The sequence below is a fragment of the Micromesistius poutassou genome (assembly GCF_964030765.1).
Source record: "Micromesistius poutassou genome assembly, chromosome: 3".
Lineage (NCBI taxonomy): Eukaryota > Metazoa > Chordata > Actinopteri > Gadiformes > Gadidae > Micromesistius > Micromesistius poutassou.
This window is the reverse complement of record NC_140273.1, coordinates 2,105,975-2,116,892: the sequence shown is the minus strand read 5'-3', so window position 1 is coordinate 2,116,892 and position 10,918 is coordinate 2,105,975. Positions and strand designations below refer to the sequence as shown.

General features: G+C 48.7%; 1 protein-coding gene across 1 annotated transcript in view; it reads left to right on the top strand.

Moving 5' to 3' along the window:
* The first annotated feature begins 2,119 nt into the window (after positions 1-2,119).
* The window catches only part of LOC311340600 (multidrug resistance-associated protein 1-like), a 32,318-nt gene continuing 23,519 nt past the window's right edge, over positions 2,120-10,918 (top strand). Inside the window, exons 1-4 of the mRNA XM_084465458.1 lie at positions 2,120-2,523; positions 6,745-6,921; positions 7,335-7,460; positions 9,820-9,957. Coding sequence (XP_084321584.1) covers positions 2,482-2,523; positions 6,745-6,921; positions 7,335-7,460; positions 9,820-9,957 — 483 coding nt within the window. The 5' untranslated portion in view covers positions 2,120-2,481. The remainder of the gene's footprint in view (positions 2,524-6,744; positions 6,922-7,334; positions 7,461-9,819; positions 9,958-10,918) is intronic.

Genomic DNA, 10,918 nt, shown 5'->3' with positions numbered 1-10,918 from the left:
TGTAACAAGAACGTTTGTGACTGTTGTTGTTCCACATGTCACCCATCTCCAGAGTCAGCCCATTCTGTTCGCTTCATTCTCTGCCCTGTGCGGGTTTTGCACCAGGGACTTTAGCAGACATAAGGAACGCTCGTGCGTGGAGGGGAAAACCTAAAAGAAAAACAGAAAACACCAAAATACCAAAATATAACCATGAGTCATTAGAAGGAGAAGAGCAGAATAATAACTTTGTGTTTGAATGTGGCTAGACAGCGAACCAGCAGGTGGTCCAGCATGCTGCCCAGCTTTCCATGTTTCTCCCCTGTGGTGAGGGCTGTGATGCTCTCCTCCCTGTCACTCTTTCCTCTGCAGCAGATGTGCAGAAGGTTTTGGGTATGGACCAAGCTGACCATCTCCATGATGCCCTCCAGTAGTACACTCTACAGGAGGAAACTTTCTGTTTTTCAGTTAGCAAATGGTAAACGGACTGCATCTAAACAGCACTTTTCTAAACAGTGGCCACTCAAAGCGCTTTACGATACTGCCTCACATTCATGCACACATTAAACCATTCATGCACACATTCACACACCGACGACAGAGTCGACCCCTCAAGGCGACAGCCAGCGCATCAGGAGCAGTCAGGGTGAGGTGTCTTTCTCAAGGACACCCCGAGCCTCAGCTAGGAGGAGCCGGGATCGAACTAGCAACCTTTTGGTTACCAGCTCTACCTCCTTGAGCCACATGCCGCCCTAAGACATTGTACAAGACAATTCCCAATTACAATATTCTTCACTCCACCTGTGCGCACTTCGATGCAGACGAAGGGACATGGAATAACTCCTGAGCTCGCCTTCTGGCTGTATCACAAGTTCCAGCAGCCCGTGTTCCTTTGTGTTATTATAATAACGACCATTAAGGATTATAACTCCTAATTCTGAGCACAAATGCCTAGTAAATCCAGCGTATACACGCTGTGCCTTCGGGACAACTGAAACGAATCACCGGTTTGATCGTCAATGACACAGAGGATGACACATCTGATTGATTGACAGACCGGACGTGACGGAGTCTTGATTGACGTAACGGTCTGACAGCAATGCAGTCGAGTGATTGACGGCTCTGACTGTAAAGGAGTATTTATTCAATCGGCGTTCACGCGTCCTCGCTGGAATGTTGAGCCCAGCGTGTCCATAGCGATGTGAGTAAATACAGCCCAGTCCCGCTGCTCAGACCAACACCACCGCCGCCAACAGCAGCCCCAACAGAGGAGGAGGAGGAGGAGCAGGAGGAGGAGGAGCAGGAGGAGCAGCCCCAACAGAGGAGGAGAGAGGAGCAGGAACAGGCCACCTGAGGAGGAGGAGGAGGAGGAGCAGGCCACCAGAGGAGGAGGAGGAACAGCCCACCAGAGGAGGAGAAACAGCCCACCAGAGGAGGAGGAGGAACAGCCCACCAGAGGAGGAGAAACAGCCCACCAGAGGAGGAGGAGGAACAGCCCACCAGAGGAGAAGGAACAGAGGAGGAGGAGCAGAGGAGGAGGAGCAGGCCACCAGAGGAGGAGAAACAGCCCATGGGAGGAGGAGGAGCAGGCCACCAGAGGAGGAGGAACAGGAGGAGGAGGAGCAGGCCGCCAGTGGAGGAGGAGCAGGAGGAGGAGGAGGAGGAACAGGCCACCAGAGTCTGCAGCTCCTCTCCAGCCAGCCTTCCTCTGGGGAGAGTTTTAGAAAACAGGTCTGTGGTCGGGAAGGAGAGGCATGACTTTTGGGGAGGAGTGGGAGGAGGGGGGAGGAGGGGGGAGAGGGGGAGAGGGGAGGTGGGGGTAGGTAGAAGTGGGCGGACCGGGGTGTAATATTGTCATCAGGCTGAGGGGAGTGGCTTGGTTGTTTTGATCGAGATCCAGCAGCAGCAGATGTGGGATAGAAAAAAGGAGGAGAGAGAGAGAGAGAGAGAGAGAGAGAGAGAGAGAGAGAGAGAGAGAGAGAGAGAGGGGAGAGACTTCCTCCCACCCAGCCAGGAGACACACTCATAAACAGCAGCAAGGCACAGTGAGAGTCAGAAGGACACAGGATCTCTGGGGAGAAGGAGTTCAGAGAGCAGCGGGCATGCACCAAGGAAAGAGACAGTGATAGAGTTTCATTCACAAAACAGCCGTGTTGTACTCAGAAGGGAAACATTTGATTTTTTATGGAGAAGCACTCACACACCCTAATAAAATCCCATAGTGTGCTACCCTGAGGGAAAAGCAGAAAAGCTCAAAGTTCCAGACACACTACCTTCACTTACAGAGAGAGAGAGAGAGAGAGAGAGAGAGAGAGAGAGCAAGAGAGAGAGAGAGAGAGGAAAAGCCCCATAAGGACAAACATACCCTCTATCTTGTTTCCAGCAACACACACACACACTCACACATGCTCACTGAGTGAGTGTGGAGCAGCACTAGGAGCCAGCAACCTCGGAGAGAGAGAGAGGTCGTGGATCACCGGGAAGGAAGGAAGGAGCCTGTGGATGGACACCTTCTGCAAACTCAGTGGCCTGGACCCACTGTGGGTGAGTGCACTTTGGGATGGGGGTGTCTCCTCTAGAGACCCCCTGTTCAAATACAGTGAGCAAACCTTAGGCCTGTTTGTGGTGTCTGTGTTACTTTGTATTTGTACGTGTCTATGGACAATGTAAAGTTGAATGCATGCATATTCATGTACAGACCTATTCATTTAACACTTAACTGTGTTAATACAATAAGTAATACCGTTTGTTAAAACTTATTGAGCCATATTGATCACCGAATGGGCAAGGCAAAGAGCATCAAAATTGTTGCGGTTTTGATAGTCGGCGATAGAAGTAAGTCCTAATAACCTACAGAACATAATGTACAGCGATGGAGCTGAGTGAAAAACCTGAACATAATGTACAGTCGTTTTAATGGTTATTTGGCAGCCCTGCAAATCTATAGGGGAAACCCAGAGCCTGTCTGATGTGGGCTCACTAGGACAGACGTTAATGCAAGGCTAAAGCAACGACTGCACCAACCTCTGACGTGAGCCAGACCAGCGTGACACATGATTCAGAGTGATGCGCAATGTGAGCGTTCTGCTGCGCGAACACATTTAGTCACTCTGTGCGCTTCCTGCAAACTTCAACCTTCTCAATCTCCACTTTAAACACGGAACATGGCAGAGGGCCACGCTTCCCCAGGAGACTGGTGCTCCATCTCCCTCTCTCACTGTCCCTCTGTCTCTCTCGCTCTCTCTCTCGCTCTCTCTCTCTCTCCCACTCTCGCGCCCTTTTACTCAATCTAAGAATAGCTCTTGTTACTTAGACACATATTCTCTTCCTGCCCTCGGTCAAACGCAGCCTGTATTTTAAACAGCGCCACCTATCAACGTTAACTGTACTGTGGTGAATTCCATGCAGGAAGGAGGCAAATGTTTCGGTTGTTTGCTTGATATACAAGAAAACATACTAGGCTCTAGACCCTTCTGAGGGATGTGTGTTAAAACCAGTGAAGCCATTTCATCCTCCTTCTGCTAAAATCTGATTCCCCAAATGACAACCATACACACTGGCACTAGGATGCTTCCATCCGGATTTGATATCTTTGATGAAGGTTCTGCTCGTCCAGATTCAACACAGATCCATATCCATATCACAGTTCTGAGTTGAACTAGTGTGTCACCATGTTGCCATGGCACCAGATGCACTGCAGAGTGTCCATGCCTGCAACCTGTAGTTTTGCCGAGGGCTCTGCAATTATCGCTGCTTTCTTGTGTGAAGACCTCAATTTAGACCATCTTGAGCTATACAGCTTCATAGAGGTGACCCTGAGAGCACTTTGACCGGACTGGTGAATGAAACAACGGTTCGGTCTACCACGCTGCATCTGAAACACACTCAGATTGCTATGCTGGTATAAGTAGAGACAATTAGGCAGACGACGATGAACACAAGTTCTGGTCTAATTTGGTGGAACAGCAAAACCACTGGAAAGTCACATCCAAAGCCCAGCACCTGCAGTAACACATCAGGGCTAGATATGGTTCTTAGCCAACCTCATGGGGGCCTACCTTCAGCCTTCACTCTTTTCTTTGCAGAAACATAGCCTGTTACAGTTATATACAGTTATATAGCCAGTTACAGTTCAATAGCCTGTTACAGTTCAGAAAGCTGAAGACGATGTGAGAAACAAGGTTGTGAAATGAATTGTACACTTCTCATGCAGAACAGATTGGAGGGGGTGCTTGGAAACGCAGAATCAGTGATTCTGTGCTTCTGCAGAACAATTAGTGGAGTCAGCAATCGTCAATGACTCGATTCCAGTTGAGATAAGAACGACTTAGGAGTTTAAAGTTCTGCCGAGGCGAGGAATATCGCCCTATCACTGGTCATCGGTGTCTCATGGGAGATTCCCACAATTCCACACTTGGAACCCTTACAAAAATGTAAGGGTGTGCCAAATTTAAATTAAAAAACCTTTTAAGGCAAAGTTTAATAACCCTGCAACATTTAGCTGAAGCATTTTATTACAAAACCTTGATCACGGGAGAAGGGTCCTGTTGCGGTCTCTGCCTTGTGACTGGTCCTGTAAATGCCCAGACCTCATCTTTCTGCGTTATCACCATGAATAAGGACCATGGCAACAACCCAATCGGCATGAAAACAACCCTATCGGCACGGCAACGTCGATGAAAGCACTGGCACCAGGACCACATTAAAGTATCACGTTTGCAATCGCGATGTGAAACTGACCTGTAGTTTATGCTGAATATTGTATCCCTTTACCAACGTGTGATGAGCTACATAATAATTAATATCTGATTCTTTTTCATTCTAAGACAAAAAGTAGTTCAAATCTGAAGATTGCGATGTTTTATCTTCAGAGTACAGGAGCCCTCTCTCCCCTCCTTCTCACACCACCGTGCCACTATGCCCCACGGTAAAAATAGCCCCCCTCACCGCTTTCCAAATAACCTGTCTGTGATAGTTCACCGTAATAACCCGAGCCAGGGGTGAGGAACAAGATAAACAGTGAGAAAATTGTGCAAGAAAGGCTTTAGTGTTTGTGTGACAAGTCAGATTTCTTTAGATAAAGTGTTGTGTACACCTGCGACCGGCCCTACGGCGAACCGCAGGAATCAGACGGCCGTGTGAGAGCAGCCTCCCACGCACGGACTCTCAAGTCATTCATCAGCTGGAGGGATTTGGTTCCAGCGTTGCCCTTTGAGAGAACAGTAGCACAGACCTACAGCGGATACAAGACGCTGCTTTCATTACGTATATCGTGACATTAGGATCGAATCGGCAATGCTACGTCTGTGTCCGGTAAGTGACCATAAGTGATGCGTAGTCACGATTGTACAACAGCGGCTCCATTGAAGACAACAGCTGGCTCCTCTTGCCCTTCTCCTCTGTGGATCCCCTGAATCGATACCTTAAGGCATCAGTTTCCCACCGTCACCGGCAGCAGGATTTGCATTTACATTCAGGGCGTTTAGCAGACGCTTTTATCCAAAGCGACTTACAATAGGTACATTTGTCAGAAGAAAGAAAAAGAACAATATATCGCTTTCAGTGTCGGTACAGTAAGGATGTTCATAGAACCAAGTGCCAAGCACTAACAATCACTAGGTTAACCCATTCCCCGTGCACAACAAAGATAGTGGCCAACATTTGATAGTGGCCCCAGCTGGTTGTGACCGTGGGGACTATTGCTGGCTCTGGGACAGACGTTGATACGGTGGCCTGTGGTGGCCCTCCCTATCCCCAGGGAGTCTGCACAGACAGGGCCCGCCTCACCACCACTCTTTAACCCTCCACCGTTTCCTGTGGCCGTCCACAGCCTGTCTGGCCCACAGTGCCAGACGGCTTCAGGCCACAGAGGTGATAAACAAGGAGAGGGTGAAAACAACAGGTGACATTTGCTCGCTGTATTTTTGGTGCTTTTATGGTACGCAACGTTTTGGTGGGACTAGCATTACCTCAACCTCACATCTGTCCTTCAATTGGGCAGGGTTGCCAACTGTCATGCATCTGGCCTGACACTCACGCTTTCAGCATCAATCTCATGCTGTCACGCACACGCAACAAATGTCACGCAAAAAAAAACAAAAACCTGTTTGATTTCTTGTTGCTTCGGACGAGCGCTAAATTGCCCTCCTCCCCCGTCAACAATCCCGTCCGCCCGCAATCCAACACTCAATCCAATCTCCCCCCCACCCACCCCCCGTCAACAATCCCGTCCGCCCGCAATCCAACACTCAATCCAATCTCCCCCCCACCCACCCCCGTCAACAATCCCGTCCGCCTGCAATCCAACACTCAATCCCCCCCACCCCCCCCCCCCCCCCCAGGTATTAGCATGTGCGCTAACCTCAATGTGGAGGAGAATGTGTTGACAGTTATTCCTCAAATTGGAGAATTTGGAAACAAACTTCAGGCAAGCCTGACTTCAAGCCTGACTCAGCTTTTTTATAAAGAGAAACTTCTTTCTTCCAGTGTAAACTCTGTCTCTCTCTCTCTCACACACACACACACACACACACACACACACACACACTCGGGCTCGTGTGTGTATGTGTGTGTGTATATGATCTGCAATAGCGCCAATTTCATTTTTTCTTCACGAGCACCAGGCTGCTTTTGTTTCTCAATTTGCAAAAGAATCCCAGCAGCCTTCTTACCTTTCCTGAGCCTCACTGACTTCAATAAACTTCAATAAAGCTCCGTCTCACATGTGACCCCTGCCCGCCCCCTCCCCATTGTTCTCTGTCCCAGGACTGGAACCGCACATGGTACACGGCCAGCCCGGACCTCACCCTCTGTTTCCAGAACACGGTGCTGGTGTGGGTGCCCTGTGTGTACCTCTGGCTGCTCGCCCCCTTCTACTGCCTGCACCTCTACTGCCATGGCAACGGACGCATCCGCATCTCCTGCCTCTGCACCGCCAAGATGGTGAGGAACAGTTTGTTTAGGTTGGAGTTGAGTGTGTGCTTCATTGAGCTTGAGTTGGCATATTGGACTTCGTAGGTAAAAGGTTCGGGGTTGGCACGTGGCTCAGGAGGTAGAGCGGGTTGCCTGGTTACCTGAAAGTTGCCAGTTCGATCCCCGGCTCCTCCTAGCTGAGTGTCGAGGTGTCCCTGAGCAAGACGCCTCACCTGAACTGCTCCCGACGAGCTGGCTGTCGCCTTGCATGGTGGGGTGGACACCGCCGTCGGTGTGTGAAAGGTTGCATGAATGGAAGAATCTTCATTCTCTGGTTAACTGTCTGTCTGTCTGGTTCATTCTCTGATTAGCTGTTTGTCTATCTGGTTCACTATCTGGTGAACTGTCTGTTAACTGTCTGTCTGTCTGTGTGTCCCTGCCAGGTGCTGGGCTTCCTGCTGGCCTCCTTCGGCTTCGTGGAGTTCTTCTACATCCTGCTGGAGCGAAGCGGGGAGATCCACCAGCACATGGTGTTCCTGCTCAGCCCCATCGTGCGCAGCGTGACTGTGGTAGGGACACGTCTCCTCTCCTGTCTGCTGCGTGCGTGTGCCTTCCTATTTTCATAAAAGCCAAACCCTTCTCTTCGCTGAGTGTCTTCCCTCCATAACACCTCCATCATCCCCGGCCCAGCAGGCCGCCACGGGGTCGGGGGAGGCTGATTATGGGGTTGATTCTGCCGGGTGGAATCCAGGACATTATTTATGTAGGGCAGGGCTAGTGTACAATCTGAGCTGCGGACTCTGTGACCCGTGTTGACGAAGATTGCCTTTACTTTTCCTCACTCCCCTCTGTAATTTTGCGTACGGATTGAATCATATCTAACTAAGGAGGGCCCTCTCTTAGATGGAGGGGGGGGGTCACTCTCCTGGAGGTAGAAGGGAAGCAGCCCGGCGGTGTGTATCAAAAGAACCTGGATTAAAAGGTGCTCATTCTGTGTGTAGGAGTGATGTAAGATTTATAACAGTTAAGGGTCTGCCGAGCGGAGATTGAAGGCAGTGATGGAGGTAAACCTATCGTCTGTGGTCTGAAGCAGGCTCAGGGCAGAACTACAGACTCAGCTCAGACAGCACGGCCCACCCCAGACTCAGAACAAGCAAATATCAACACGTGTTTAGCAGAGAAGGAAAAACTCAGAGACTTCCCTTTTATTAAGGTGGAGCCTAATTTCCGGTAAGAGGTAAGAGTCACAGCACAGGGAAGGGTTTTGGAGGAGTATAAGTCAACCCTCAGACTGTTGGCACTACTCTCAAGGAAGAAAAGTCTGCGCCGGGTAGTGACTAATCGCTGGAGACCACGAGAACACTCCCACAGTGCAACGTGTTTCCGATGTAATTACAAGGGAGGGTGTTGTAACAGGGGCTTAGTGATGGGCTGAAGTTCCACCCACTATCCTTCTACAAACACACTGGTGGTTTACAGCAGCATGTCAAGTCCCTGGTGGACTGGATGGGGATGAGCTGAACAAGGGCCTTGATGTTGCCCTAGCTTGGAACACTGGGAGAACAGAGTGAATGGGCTACAGAGAATAACGGCAGCGCTGTACTTTTAACTTTACCGTGGGAAAAAAAAACGGCATCGTGCCGATTCAGAAGAGAAGCCTTCAAGCAGCGTTGCAGCAATCAGACGAAGGATCTCTCGCTGTGTGCAGCACACAGAGGTGAGCCAGACCACAGGTTGAGATTGAGCCATCGGGTGAGCCATGCACACTCAATTAGGTTAAGGTTCACCCTCCAGGCTATTGACCCTGAACATTGAACAGTCAACACCACAGTGTGTGCAGAGGTCTCTGGTCATGGAATCACTAGTTTACACTAAGAGGACACTGTGAAGGTAGGACACTGAATCATGAATCATGGCTCATCCCAGCACAATCAACATGGTAACCGTTAAGCAACCCAAACCAACTTCCTCCCAGCTCGGGGATGAGCTGGCAGGGCAGAGTGACATCTCACTTGACCATGAGCTTAAACAGGGACAATTATGGTTCAGAAACCACTGAGAGAAAGTGCCTGGCTCCTCTGGAGACGCGCAGACAGTGGTGTCCTTGCACCGGATCAGTGGTTATTTTGGGGTTAAATATCAAGCGTTTCAGAATTCCCCTGCTTGGCGTATAGCGATGGGCCAAGAACAGAGTTGGAGAGAAGATGTAATTTACCAGACTGTACGTTTTCTGGGACCTGTTGACAACAACACTGTGTTTCTAGGGATACGGACATTTCATGAACTGTAAAGACTAAATTTAGATTCTTCATCGGTCATTATTTATTTTATTATATCAAGGGGTGAAGCCACAAGGGAGTGAGTCCAGCAGGGGCCATCTGTGTGCAAGGCGCCTGCACAGAAGTTAAACAACTGGGATGCATGTCTCTGTTTACTCCGAGGGGAGTGGAAAAGCACAGTGGGTTGGATGGCAGGATGGCATTGGTGGTGGGGGTCTTTTGTACAAACTTTCGCAATTGGGGCTGGCCCGACGAAATAATCTCAAACTTTGAATAATCCTTCAGAATAATTCCTTTGGAAATTGGGACAAAATGTTACTTTTAACTTTAGTTTGATACAAGGTCAAACAATAATAATAATAATAATAACAATAATAACACAATAATAATAACAATAATTCAAGAGACTTGTCATTTTTGGAGTGAAGCTCATTGCCTCTATAGGCAATTGCCTCTAAGGAGTGTTGTGAAAGAAAATTGGAAAGACAACACTACACTTAGCTTATAGCTGCAGGATTCAAATCAGCACGGGCATTAAACTAACAATTCAAACTGTTTGGTTTGTAACTGATTTACCAGGGACAAATACACTTCATAAATACACTTCATTAAAGTCTCTCTGTCTGTCCATCTCTCTCTGTGTGTCCAGATCCTGGCCTTATTCATCATCCAGCTGGAGCGGCTGCGAGGCTGTCGTTCCTCCGTGTTCCTCTTCCTCTTCTGGGTCCTGGCCGTGGTCTGTTCCCTGGTGCCACTCAGGGCCAAGATCCAGTTGGCGCTGGATGAGGTATGAGCCGCTTGGAATCTAAGGTTGCATGCACTGCCCTGTAGCACAGTGATTTTCAAACTGTGGTCCGATGGTACTGCAGGTGGTCCATGGAAAAGCAAACTAAAATATAAAATAATATTTTTCCGAAAAAATATTTTTCGGAATTTTTAAAAAATATGTATGTATGATATACAATTTAAATTAAATTGAAGGTATGGATATAAGCCTAGTGTTCAAATGAACCTGATTACGCCCTTGGGCTCTTTAAATAAATACATTAAATATGTGGCAGCCGTTGTGTGCAGTAAACGTTATTTTAACAAGCCTGTTGTACTGATGCTATGTTACTTTTAGTGCTAATATATGCCTATTAAGAGGTGCGGGTAATTCAGGTAGGACTGTGTGTAGACATATTTTATTATAAATTCTTGATTATAAAAAGTGGTCCACACACACTCAAAGTTTGAAAACCCCTGCCGTAGCACACCTTTCTATGAGTATGATGCTGGTGTGTATGGACACTTTAGATGCATTAGCACCAGGTGACCCTGGAAGTCCAAGACTTAAGTCGCCTGTGGCAATGTCTAGTTTCAGCGTAATCGACCCACAGTCTAGACACAGGACTCCAACAGGCCTGAGGGAGGGCTGCATGTGCCATGGTGTGTTTCTGATGTCGTCTCCTCAACGTTAACCAGATGAACACTGAGTTGACCGACTCCCGGAGAGCCACACGGCCAACTCTGCTCCGGCGCGTCTGTGTGCGCGTCTGTGTTTTATTTAAGACTTTCCTTCCTTCCTGCGAATACGACTGCAATCATAGTTCTACGGGTTCGGGTTTCTATTTAGGTGTGCACAGTTAAGGGGGCAGCTGAGTTGGACCTGCAGTCTATAAAAAAAACCCTCCCTCACGCACTAGCACATCATCCATATTTGTGTTTTATTGTCGCCAACGGGGCGATCTCAAACCCCCTGGGTGTAG